The 13,442-nt window shown below is 37.0% G+C and overlaps 1 protein-coding gene and 1 pseudogene across 1 annotated transcript; both read left to right on the plus strand.

Annotated features, from left to right (window-relative positions):
* On the plus strand, positions 1-8,140 carry LOC107822563 (DEAD-box ATP-dependent RNA helicase 57-like; annotated as a pseudogene).
* A 988-nt stretch (positions 8,141-9,128) lies between these two features.
* Positions 9,129-11,100, plus strand: LOC107822574 (uncharacterized). Its single transcript, XM_016649126.2, has 4 exons — positions 9,129-9,156; positions 9,208-9,483; positions 9,838-10,325; positions 10,411-11,100. Exons 1-4 carry the CDS (start codon positions 9,129-9,131, stop codon positions 11,098-11,100), a joined length of 1,482 nt encoding a protein of 493 aa, XP_016504612.2.
* Positions 11,101-13,442: the final 2,342 nt, after the last annotated feature.

Raw genomic sequence — 13,442 nt, forward strand, 5'->3', positions numbered from 1 at the left:
TACCCCCAAATATTCATTCCATAATTCATTTACATCCCCTCTATTTTATTTCCTTGTTAACTTCAGGTCCTATTTTCCTCTTCAACCAAACACCTGCTGAGTTTCACTCATAGCTTCATTCTCCGCAGTTTAGGGTTATGGAAAAAGATGCATCTTTTTTGTTTGGCGGCATCACTTTCAATCGTAAAAAGTTTGCCACCGATTTTGACAGGTTTAAGGTAATTTTCGTCCTAAATACCCGAATAAAAGAGCTAAATTGTTGTTACATATGATTCTGCAATTATAGGTTTGAGTTTTTGTTGATTTTTACATTGCAAAAGTTCTTACTTTAGTGTAATCTGATGCATATAATAGAAACCTAGTTGATATTTTTGTTACAGTTTTTGTTGATTTTATATTGCAAAAGTTCTTACTTTTGTGTAATCTGATGCATATAATGGAAACCTAGTTGATATTTTTGTTCCAGTTTTTGTTGATTTTACATTGCAGAAATTGACACGAATTTTGACAGTTTGTTTTAAAAGAATAAAAAAGGAATCCTGAGTTCCTCTGAATCGTCTCTATGTAGCATTTGCATATTTCTTGTTTCAATTTCATTTTTTTTAGAGATCTTAATTATTTCTAGTTGTGTATATCTGTATTATAATGAAGATTTCTTTTATATTTAACATAGGAGCATAAAACAAGGGACAATTCATTAGAGAAGCTGGAGTTCGTTGAAAATGAAAAATCTGAAATGGAAGATGAGACAAATACCCGTGTGGGTAAGAAGAGGAAGAGAAAGGAGAAAGGAGTAGTTCCTGGTAATTTTGTTTTTTGTCTTCTATTGAGCTTCTCATTTATTTCTTTGTTCCCAGTATAGATTGGGTACTAAAGTTCGCTGCTTTGCCCTTTCTCCTAATTCATGGCATTGGTTTGGTTTTAGACTCGGTGGACGGATTTTCCGTCTTCAAGAATTCGAAATTGCAAAAGGAATCTGCCAGTGAAGAGAATGATCAATCTGCAAATGAATTGCTTGAGGGAAAAAAAGAATATTATCGGCAATTGGAGGTTTGTTTCATTTTCTTCTAGGAAGTTGTTTTGTTGTGTTCATGAATTACTATGAACTTTTTTTTGAAGAGATATATTTCTTTTGCTCCTATGATTTTGTGGCTTCAGAGGGATGCAATTTTCCGGAAGTTACATGGCATTCATGCTTCTGGAAGTAATGTCCCTTCGCCATTGCACAGTTTTGCAGAATTAAGATCAAGGTACTCTGTCACGCTTTTTGTTGATTTTTAGTTTGGAGACACTTATCCCACCATCTTCGTTGCTCTTGATTGTCTCGTCTTTCACTATTGTCAAATATTTCAGATGCTTACTTATTTACAGTAGTATATCCAACCGTGGAACAATTCGATCAAGTTAAGGAAGTTACATTTAGTGAAACACCTAACAAAGCCTTAGTCCATTCATTTTAGTTAACACTTTCTATGTCTCCTTCAATTTAATTGTATGTGTGTTAAAGCATTTTGTTGTGATGTGTTTAAAGCAAGAACACGATGTGACAGGATGTTGATGAACATTTTAAGCTCCTTTTGATTGATCTTAGCATGCAAAATAAAGTAGGCAGTAGGCTAATGAAGATTTTGCTGTTTCTCCTGCAATTATGGTATCTGTTGTTATCCATTCCAATTTTGTTCTCATTTTGCCTGGGGAATGGTTGGGGAAGAGGGCTCAATTTAGAAGGCTCATCTTAAAGAGCATACGTAGCAGGGTTAGAGGGCTCATCTATCATGCACGGTTAGATGATTTTATTCTCAGGGCTACTCTTATTTCGTCCTGTCATCTTTACCTGTGTACTGTGCTTTTTTGGGGCGGAATTGCCATTGGTGATAAAATGAGGTAAATTCTGCAATTCTGGCGAGGAACCTCTTTCCTAACTCTCCTTTCGGAGTATTCTTCTTTGTTTCACATTCCGTTTCATGAGAGAAAACAATAAAAACAACAAATCTAGTATAATGCCACAAGTGGGGTCTGGGGAGGTTAGTGTGTACGCAGGCCTTAACCATACCTTGAGAAGGTAGAGAGGGGTTTCCATTGACCCTCGGCTCAAGGAGAGATGAAAAGAAAGCAGTAGCAACAAGCAGAAACAATAACAAGATAATAAGAAAACGAAGCGAAAGAAACAACATATAGTAATAGAAATCTAAGAATAATAGAATACAAGACTAACACTAAAACTGCTGGTATGGAAAAGAAAAATGCTCGACTACCTACTATCCCTCCACACAAAATTTGTTGTGATGAGCAAGTTGCTTTCTCTGTGTTCATCAGTCAATTTATTGTTGCCTGCACTGACTTTCCCTCTGTCCTCTCTTTGACCCATGTTCTGTTTGTATATGGTTATACAGATATAAATGTCGATTATATCTATTACGCAACCTGGCAGAACTGGGATTTCAAAGAACCAACACCAATCCAAAGACAGGCTATTCCAGTCCTCTTATCTGTATGATCTTCCTTGATCCCGCCACTATATATCTTTCTTGTTTTTCCTTTAACAGTCTTTTATCATATTTGACTTTCATAAGGGACGGGAATGCTTTGGACTTTCATAAGGGGCGGGAATGCTTTGCTTGTGCACCTACCGGTTCTGGAAAAACATTTGCTTTTGTCTTTCCAATACTTGTGAAACTCAAGGTATATATATTGGCATTGTTATGATATTTTATGATCATTATCATTTTCTATGAGAAGTTGTTGGACATCTGACAGCCATCTTTCTTGATCAGGATACTTCAAATGATGGTGTCCGAGCTGTAATTCTTTCCCCTACAAAAGAGTTAGCTGCTCAGACTACAAGAGAATGCCGAAAGTTGGCTAAAGGGAAGAAGTTCTACATCAGGTTGATGACTAAAAAGCTCGCTAAAAGTGGAGACTTTTCTAAACTGCGATGTGATATACTCATCTCGACACCATTGCGCTTACAGTTTGCTATCCGCAAAGGAAAGCTTGATTTAAGTAGGTATGTTTCTCTCTGATAAAAAAGTAGGTATGTTGCTCATTTTCTAGTGGTCAAACTTTCATGTGCTAGTGTTGGCATTTCAAAGTTTAATCTTCTTGATATTAGATAAGTCTGGACTCTGGAGTCTTGTTAAATAAGATTCTAGAAGGCGATGAAATGGTAGATCCCAGGATGAATGCATAACTTGAACTGTAATTCATAATAAAAACCAATTGATGAAGCTCAGGGTCTGGTGTAGATATGCAAGGATTTCAAAGATTTTCTCTTTGTTTTACTACTATATTTGCACAATCACACTGAGATTTGAATATTTGCATGCTGAATTAGATGTAGAGGAGTATATGCCTCGGCTTTTACTGTGTAGACGTATAAAATGTTGCTATTTAGAATTTGGTGTGAAATATAGTCCATTTTTAATCAGCATTAGGACGCCTTTTCACCAACTCCTTTTGGGTGCAGGGTTGAATTTCTTGTCTTAGATGAATCTGATAAGCTTTTTGAGCCTGGCTTGCTAGAGCAGGTTGATTTTGTGGTGAACGCGTGCACAAATCCTTCAATTCTTCGGTCGTTGTTCAGTGCTACTTTACCTGATATAGTTGAAGACAGAGCACGTACAATAATGCATGATGCTGTTCGAGTCATTATTGGTAGGAAGTAAGTACTAATAGGCCTTTGGCAGATGTATTTTAAAACTGCACTGAAGTGAACGGTTGTTTTGGGCTGTTTGTACATTTTTTCTGTTGTTTCTTGGTGAAGAAGAAGAAAAATTGTCTGCCTCTTCCGTCCTTTCTCTCCTATTTCTGTCTCTCTGTGTTAGCGAATGCTTACTTGGCTGCTTTGCATTTCTGCAGAAATTCTGCTTCCGAAACAATAAAGCAAAAGTTGGTATTCGTAGGGAGTGAAGAAGGAAAACTTCTAGCTCTTCGTCAAAGCTTTGCAGAGGTATGATCCTCATGTCGCTTAGTTATCTGAATTGGTTGTATACCTCTTTTGCGGTGATTGAAGGTTGCCTCCACCATAATTATAACTTGCAGAACAAAATTTACATGAGTGATTTGCATATGGATATAACATTTACTGTCTAATTATCACATTTGAAGTACTCTAGTATATTGTACGGTCATTATGTGCCTCTCAGTCTTTTCATGTTTTTTTTTCCTGCTGAATTGATCTTTTCATTCCCAGAAGATGGGCACTAGCTGACACGACTTGGTGTGCAGCCATAGTTTTGCTGATATTTTGAGGATCTCAATGTTTGATGATTTCTACATTTTTCTTTCCTTTTCCTCACACTATACGAAACTCTCGTTTTCTTTGCTGCTTTTAGATTACCATTTTGCTACCATCTTACTGTTATGTAAGCGAATCATTTTTTCATTTGATAGGAAAAGGAGTATTACTACCTTGAAAAGAATAACATCCCAGTATACACGAGTTATACACAAAAAAGGCCTAAAAACATATTGCTTGAAACAAAGTTCATCCAGTTGTCTATATGATGCGGTATGCTATGTCTGCTCGAAAAACTTATAAAGAATAAAGAGAGTGTTGGATTACCGCAGCTGGATCTAGGAACACAGCTTTAGACTTTGGCAGGGAGTTTTAGAAAGATGTGAAAAAAGGTTGGCAAGGTGGAAAGTTGATACTTTGGTTTTTGTTTTGGGTGGTGGTGGTGGGTGGTGGTGGGGTGGTGGTGGTGGTGGTGGTGCTGATAAATAGTGTCCTTCATGCACTTCCCACGTGTGATGTCCTTATTTCTCTTAACAAAGTGGAGAAGAGGTTGGACAAACTAAGAATGGATTTTCTTTGGAAGGGCAAGAGATAATAGAACTTTCCATTTTGTGAAATGGAATTCCTTTACACTTTACAAGACGGAAGGGGTTTTAGGAATCAGAAAATTAAAACAATATAACTGCACTTACTGATGAAACAGTCGTGGAGATTCACTTCAGAAGAACATGCACTATGGAAGGAAGTAATCAGTGTAAAGTATGGGTCTCAAGGTTCTTGGACTATGAAAGTAATGACTACAGCATATGGGATGGGTTTATGGAGGAGTATTAGAGATCTTTGGCAAAACTTTGTCAGTAATATTGGATTTGTAGTGGGTGATGGAAGAGGATTGCTTTTTGGTTTCTTAACATGGTGGGGCTTAAATGGAATAGCTATTCAGACTTATTGTTTTACCCCATCCGGAGCTGCCGTAACTTGGGATCATCATGCTATATCGTGGGGAAGGAAAAATGAGCAGTTTACGCTTTAGTACTGGTGCTATTGTGGCCTTGGGGGGAGAATCTGGAAAACAAATACCCCTTATAAGGTGGCACGTTTAACCTGGTTGGTGGCTAGAAGTGTTGCATTTGTGGAAAAGAATCTGAGAATGTCAATCATCCATTTTGCATTGTCATGTTACTGATCAATTGTGGTAGCTGTTTCTTAACATGGTGGGGCTTAAATGGAATAGCTATTCAGACTTATTGTTTTACCCCATCCGGAGCTGCCGTAACTTGGGATCATCATGCTATATCGTGGGGAAGGAAAAATGAGCAGTTTACGCTTTAGTACTGGTGCTATTGTGGCCTTGGGGGGAGAATCTGGAAAACAAATACCCCTTATAAGGTGGCACGTTTAACCTGGTTGGTGGCTAGAAAGTGTTGCATTTGTGGAAAAGAATCTGAGAATGTCAATCATCCATTTTGCATTGTCATGTTACTGATCAATTGTGGCAGCTGTTTCTTAACATGGTGGGGCTTAAATGGAATATGCCTAGAGATACTGTGAACTTTTGAAGTGATGGAACATTAAAGGAGGAGGTAGAAGCAGAAGAAGTGGTGGTATCCTATTCTTGCATGTATATGGTGAACTATTTGGAGAGAAGAAATGACAGATGCTTTGAAAACAAAGGAAAAATCTATTCAGAAGCACTTCTGGTGTAAACAGAACTTTGTAAATGAAGCTGAAGCAAATGATAGATCTTGTAGAATCCCTTTAAGAATAGGAAGGGATTCACCTTAGAAATCTCTGTAAATACACTTTCGAACAGTGCCTTTTTGTTTTTGTTTTTTTTTAAATTTTTAAAAAATGTAATGATAATTCTTCACATTTTGTTGGGGTTTTACTAATTCATTGCACTCTCTGGGTGCTATTCTTCTTGGTACACTACATACATGTGAAAAGAACTGAGGAAATTAACCGTCCTATCTACTTGTACATTTTCATTTTTACACCAAAAAGCTAAGAGAGCTAAACATATATTATGTTTTAAGGTACAAATATTTTCCTTTTTGCCCTCAAAGTACCTTTATAATACACTTACCATTCTCAAATAGAAAAGTGTGTTTGATTTGTGTATAAAGTGTCAATATCAGCGTTCTAGGGGCAATCTCAATGAGTACTTCTATTCTTGATTCCTTCGAATCACATTCTATTCAATGCTCAATTGCATTTTCACGGCTAAGTTTGGTACTTTTATATTGTGATATCATAGTGTGATCATTTGGGAAATCTTATCATCTGTGCTAATTGTGGTAGTTATCTTGTTGCTGTTTTGTTAAGCTGATCTATGATCAACATTTACAATGATTTGGTAACTGATAACATATACCAAGCTCATCTTATTATTGTTTTATTATATTTGTAGAGATTGAGTCCACCGGTGCTAGTATTCGTTCAAAACAAGGAGCGTGCAAAGGAGCTATATGACGAACTAAAATTGGAAGATTTTCGAGCTGATGTTATCCATTCAGATCTTTCTCAGACACAGGTAATTCTGGCATGGCTTCTTCATTTTCTACATCAACGGGTGGTTCATCACGGAGAGGGGGATGTCTGTTTTAGTCTAAAATCAGAACACACTTTAAGAGGAAGATAATTTTGTGACTGCCTGTAATTATTATGTTCATTTCAACTAAGCATTTATCAGTCTATTCGTTCTTTGACCACTGGATTATGGATGGCCAGGATCACAAGAGTGTTATTTTGGTTGCTTTTATTGGTTCCTTTTTTTGAAATCAAGGTCGAAAACTGGAGCTTAGAGTCTGATGTTGACTTGACCACCCAAAGAAGAGAGCTGATTTCATCAGGAAAGATGGAGATACCTGCTCTGCAATTTTACCTACTTAGGAGGGACTTCTAATTATTTATGGATGCATTGCTCCAAATAAATGAGCCACCTTAGACCTTTGATTTAAATATGGGAATTAAGTTCTTTATATATTTCTGGGGTTGGTTTTAACTGCAGGACTTTTTTTGGTATTATTTATTTGATGAAGTTTGATAGAAAAATTTATGTGGATTTTTAAGTGCAGGGTTATGGTTTATATTCGCTTGATTAATTTTGTGTGCTGCTGTATTGGACACTAATTCTGGTTCCTACTCACTTCAATTATATGCAGAGAGAAAATGCTGTTGATAACTTTAGAGCTGGAAAAACATGGGTTCTAATTGCCACGGATGTTGTGTCCCGGGGAATGGATTTCAAAGGGGTCAATTGCGTAATAAATTATGATTTTCCAGACGCTGCTGCAGCATACATTCACAGAATTGGTAAACATCGAACCTAAATTTGGCTTCTACTACTTTATATAGTGATTTATAACTTCATGACTTCCCAAAACATTTAGCATGGTCTCGCTAATATGTTGATCATCAACCATCATTGTCCTACGATGAATTACAACAGTTTCCACTGTTCACTGAAAACTGCACGGTGTGATTCTTGTAAATAGGACGTACCGGAAGAGCAGGAAGAAGAGGAGAGGCGATTACATTTTATACTGAAGCAGATATTCCTTTTTTGAGGAACATAGCAAATGTTATTACTTCTTCTGGTGGTGAGGTTCCCGAGTGGATTATGTCAATGACCAAGAAACAGTGGAAGAAACACAGGCCACAAAGAGAAACCATTTCAACTCAGCCAGACATATGAAGCAACCTCCCAGTTTTGACACCATTATATCAAAGCTCCTTTATATAATTTTGATGTATGATTCTTTTTGTAATTTTTGTTATGTATGAATTTGGATTGGTGTTTCTTGTGACATGTTCACCTTAATTGGTAGAGAAATGAATGTTGTCCTTTTTAACTTAATTGGTGATTGGCAGGTTGAGCTGAGTTTTTTGGTTGACGAAAAACTCTTTTAGTCCTTGCTCCTCATTAAGTAATGGAGTTTCTTCAAGTTAGTTCGTGGAGTTTTCAACTTCACTTGCAAATAATTTTTAAAAAGTTGGTTTTTGTTTAAGCTTTTTAACAACAACAAACCCGCGTAGTTGGCGAGGTGACCTCTTTTCAAACTTGAATTGGCCAAGTGACCTTCAGGTTTTAATTATTGTAGGATTGACCTTCATGCTTAATTAATGGTTAAGTGAGATTATAAAGTGAAGGGTGGAAGTTGAGTCTTTATCCCTAAAGTTTCAGTTATTATACTTTGCCCCCAACCTATATAAATGTAATATTATCAGATTTAAAAAAAAGAAAAGAAAATCCATCCCTTCCCGCCTCATCTGCCCCAATCCCCATTTCCCACGGCTGATTTTGCAGTTTGTTTTTCTTGCATTCAGCACATAGAGGTCGTCTCCTTCTTCCCCATTTCTCTCAAAGCTTCATTCTTTTGATTTAACATTTACTTTGAAGAAATCGACAAATTGGGGTTTTTTCGGATCTGTCGAATTTGGGGAAGAAATTGGTGGTACATTGGATTGATAATTCATTCCAGGTGGTATATTGTGTACCTCCTTCATCTGGTAAGTGCTTTCATCTCATCTTCTTCGTCATTATTAATTTGGGTTTCTGTAAATTTTTTCTGCACGATGCTCGACCACTAGTGTACAATAGACCACTGGTTCACAATAGACTAATGGGAGATTGTATATTAGTATGCAATCTATATTCTGGTGAATGAGTTGCGGGGCCAACTAGTTGGAATTGAAATTCCCATACAAAGGTTACAGTACCTATCCGTATATCTTGTAATTGTACATTTGACGAATTTGTTGATGTCATTATTAAATGTGGAAAACTAACATGTTCCCCAAGGAATTTGAATATTACATATATGCTTAGCTCTGCACCGAAAAGGGACAAGATTCCTCCTTCCTTCGTTAAGAATGACAATGATTTACAATGTACCTCCTTGATGTTACAATTGATGGTATGAGGCCTTGTTTGAAGATATTTGTGGCTGAAAATGAGTTTTAAGAAGGGATTGAAGTTCCTGTTGAAAGGTCTCGTCAAGGTTCAAATGGCGTAGCTTCACCACCACCACTACCACCAATTTTAGAAGTAGAGGAGGAAAGAATGGTGAAAGATGGCTTCAGTGGATTTAGTGATGACTTGCATGATTTTGGTGACAATGAAATGAATTCGTATGGTATGGAAGATGCAGATGGAGCGGAAGAGCTCCCAGATATTGTCAGTCGGGCAGCTGGAGATGAAGGCTTGGTGGATTCGTTAGCTACACAACACACCCACCCCGATGGTACATGTTTTTTCCTTGGAAAATATTTTGACAACAAATGGATCTAATGAAACAGTTGGAGATTGCTTTTGTGAAAATGCATTTTATGTTTCGTATGAATAAGAGTAGCAGTAAATTAACTTCAGTGGCATGCCAAGATGTGAGTTGCCCGTGGAAGTTACGCGCTTTAAAGTATGCGAGTTCTGATAGGTCTTATATTACCAAGTACCATGGCGAGCACACATGCGGGGTACACCATATATCAAGCCGTCATCCTAACGCATCGTCGAAGACTTTGGGTGTATATTACCATGAACGGTATGTTAGTGGCAAAGGCCCATCCCTGTCATATCTGAAAGATGCTATGTTTTGCAGATTTTAATCAAAATCTTACTTATTGGAGGAGATGGAAGGTAGGTGAAATAGCTCAGGCTATGATCAGAGGTACTCAGGAAGAAGGGTATGCTTTATTGGAAGCGTATCGCCATGTTATGCTGTCCTATAATGAAGGAAGTATTCTTGATTTGAAGCTTGATCATAAATTGTATTTTCGATATTTTTTCTTATCTATTGGAGCTTTCATTAAAGGATTCGCGCATATGAGAAAGGTTATTGCCGTTGATGGGACATTTCTGAGTGGCAGGTATGAAGGCTGCTTGTTGTCTGCTGTGGCACAAGATATAGAGAATCAGATTTTTTCAATTGCGTTATGTGTAGTCGATGAAGAGTGCGATGATTCTTGGACCTACGTTTTGAACAGTTGCGGCACATTGTTGACGACAATGATGAATTCTGCATTATCTCTGATCGACATCTGTCTATTGGGAATGGCTTCAAAAACGTTTTTTCTGCCGCTCATCATGGTTTTTGCATGCGTCACATTGCTGAAAATATGCGCAAGAGGTTTCATTGTAGAATTTTATTAATCATTTCTTTTTTGTCACACAGTCATACATTACTGAGGAGTTCTTTGACCATTTTCAGCAATTGCGTGATAAAAGCAGGGAAGTAGCTAATTGCCTCACAAATGAAATTGGGTTCCAAAAGTGGAGCAGGGTCTTCTTTCCAGGAAACCGATACGGCGTGTTGACAACAAATATTGCAGAATCGCTTAACGCAATGCTTAAGGATCAAAGAGACTTCCCGATCATTAGCCTATTCAATCTTATTATTCAAAAGTTTACAGAAAAATTCGAGGAGCGGCGTAATGAAATAAAAAATGTTTTGACCCTCTTTGTTCCTTCTGCTAAAAAGAAGATTAGGAATAATAGGGTTGTCGGCGACGCGCTCCGGGTGCATCAATTAGAGAACAACCAGAGCGTCGTCGGGCACGATAGGGATGCAATAGTTGATCTGGATTTGAACACATGTTCTTGTTGTCAGTTTGATTTGGAAAAAATACCTTGCCCACATGCAATGGCAGCTCTGAGATTGAGCTTTGGGGATGGATATGGTTCCTCCATTTACAATCACTCCTCTCCGTTCTATAAGGTTTCAACATATTTGGCTGCATATAAGGGAACCATTCACACAATCCCTACAGAAGAGAAATGGGTGGTGCCTGACGAGATTCAATCCACAAAAATACTTCCACCCGATGTCGAGCCTACAAAGGGTAAAAGAAAATTTAAGAGGTGACCAAGAATTTTAGAACTTAGCTCTTCTGGTTGCAGGAAGAAAGACAAATAAATATTCCATTTGCAAAGAACTTGGCCACAAGAAAACGACTTGTAATGTATTGTTGTAGCATTCTTGATCTTTTAGCTACTGGTGCTGTAATAAAGATAATTAACTCTTTTAATATTCTAAACTTGTTATTTGTAATCACTTGTTGTTTTTATTAGACTTGTTATTTCTACTATCACCTGATGCATTGTACATCATAGACTATTATTTTATGGTCAACCACCAACATTGTCTATTGCAAACCTATGATCTAGAGTAAACCCTCCCTTATTTTAAGAAGGAGTCATGCGACCAAGTTGACTCATAGACTACTGTTTTATTGTCAACCACCCACATTGTCTATTTTAAATCTATGATCTAGAATCAACCCCCTTATTTTAAGGAGTCATGTGACCAAGTTGTCTCATAGACTACTTTTTTAGAATAAACTACTCACATTATCTATTGTAGACCTATGATCTAGAATCAACCTCCTTATTTTAAGAAGGAGTCATGTGACATACTTATTTCCTGTTTTAAGATCAACCCCTTTATTCTATCTTCAACCACCTGTAATCAACCAATGTTCTATTGTCAACCCCCATCGATATTTTCAATTTAACCAAGACTAGCTGCGCTATTTTAGGTAGTCTATTGACAACCACTGGTTTAAGTAGTTAATTTAATGTCTAATATTAATAACAGTTGGCAGCCAATATGAAAAGGAGTTGTATAATTAATTGAACTACATCGAATATGCCGATGCAAAGCATTAATTCGTTTCTCAAAATACTCAACAATCACGTCATTTACGAGAAGTCATATGGAAAGGCACCCTTTAGTATCAAAATTTGCCTATAAATACACTGGATCTGATGGGAATATTTATTCATATTCCAAATAGCCCAATCACTTAACAGAGAAATGCCTCTGAGGCCAAGGCCAAGCATGAACGCCATTTTCATAAGGTAATCACTGGATAGGCTCATCCGAGAGATCCAAAAAGACAGAGTGAGGCAAGAGAGGAACATTCGCCATATAGCACGCATGCTGCGGATTTTCCTTCGTGGGGCTGATGTAAATATTGACCACTATGTTAGCCTAGAAAATTCTCCTCCCCGTGATCCTTCTCTCCCTACAGTTTAATTTTTTTTCTTTAGTTAATGGGAGAAAATATATACTGCCATGAAGGGAGTTATTTAATTAAAATATTAAGTTTTTGTCTATTTAATTTTCTGCCCTGTTTTTTTGAATTTTGTTGCCCTGTTTTTTATTTTTATCCTTTTTCGATATTTTTTCTATTTGACAACACTTAAGTGCAAAAGACCCCAAAATAAAATAAAGAGGTTCCAATAGAAACATACAACTCAGGGGATATAAATTTCAGTCTTCCAAATATTTGAATTTCCTGCCAATGAATTAAAAATTTCACAACAGTTTTTGAATAATCCTACATTATATAGTCTACCCCACTGGTGGTCTATAGATCCATTGTAAATGTAAAGCAATAGACTTTCATAGTAAAGAATTAAGAACGGTATATCAGTCATAAATTGAACATGTATAGGGGAAGTTCCTTGATTATTAGTTGTTCGTTAGTGTAAATATTAATTTAGTTATGTTAAATAAAAAAATGATAATTATTTGTGATAACTTAAAGTTGTAAACATTTAATTCAATAAATTTCAAACTTTGAATTGGATAAAATGGATTACTATAACGTATCAATTATATCGGTATCAATCTAAGCCTAAATTGGTGAAAATAATTTTCATTATATAGTCAATGAATATTATTTGAAAGTGTGCGGGAAAGACATACTTGGAGTGACTCACTAGGTTATGTAATGTCATTTTTAGAACGAAGAATATGCTCGAAGAGTGGAGGTGGAGCACGATGGTTCTTGTATACAAGAACATGGGTGATATCTAAAATTGCAATAACTATCAGGGTATCAAGCTGCTTAGCCATACTATGAAAGTCTGGGAGAGAGTGGTAGAGCTACGGGTGAGGAGGAGTATGCCTATTTTTGAGAACCAGTTCAGGTTTATACCGGGGCGTTCGACTATAGAAGCCATCCACCTTGTTAGGAGATTGATCGAGCAGTATAGGGAGAGAAAGAAGGACTTGCATATGGTATTCATCGACTTAGAATAAGCGTACGATAAAGTTCTGAGGGAGATTTTGTGGAGATGTTTGAAGGCTAGAGGTGTACATGTTGCCTACGTTAGGTTGATTAAGGACATGCATGATGGAGCAAAGACCCGAGTTAGAATGGTGGGTGGGGACTCAGACTATTTTTTGGTTATGATGGG

The sequence above is a fragment of the Nicotiana tabacum genome, chromosome 2 (assembly GCF_000715075.1).
Source record: "Nicotiana tabacum cultivar K326 chromosome 2, ASM71507v2, whole genome shotgun sequence".
Classification (NCBI taxonomy): Eukaryota; Viridiplantae; Streptophyta; class Magnoliopsida; order Solanales; family Solanaceae; genus Nicotiana; species Nicotiana tabacum.

Excerpts from the sequence above, each read along its gene's own strand:
- LOC107822574 (XM_016649126.2), top strand. The coding sequence starts at position 9,129 with ATGTACCTCCTTGATGTTACAATTGATG. Across the intron at positions 9,157-9,207 it reads CCTTGATGTTACAATTGATG|GGATTGAAGTTCCTGTTGAA; the intron begins GTATGAGGCCTT and ends AGTTTTAAGAAG. Across the intron at positions 10,326-10,410 it reads TTTTTCTGCCGCTCATCATG|TCATACATTACTGAGGAGTT; the intron begins GTTTTTGCATGC and ends TTTGTCACACAG.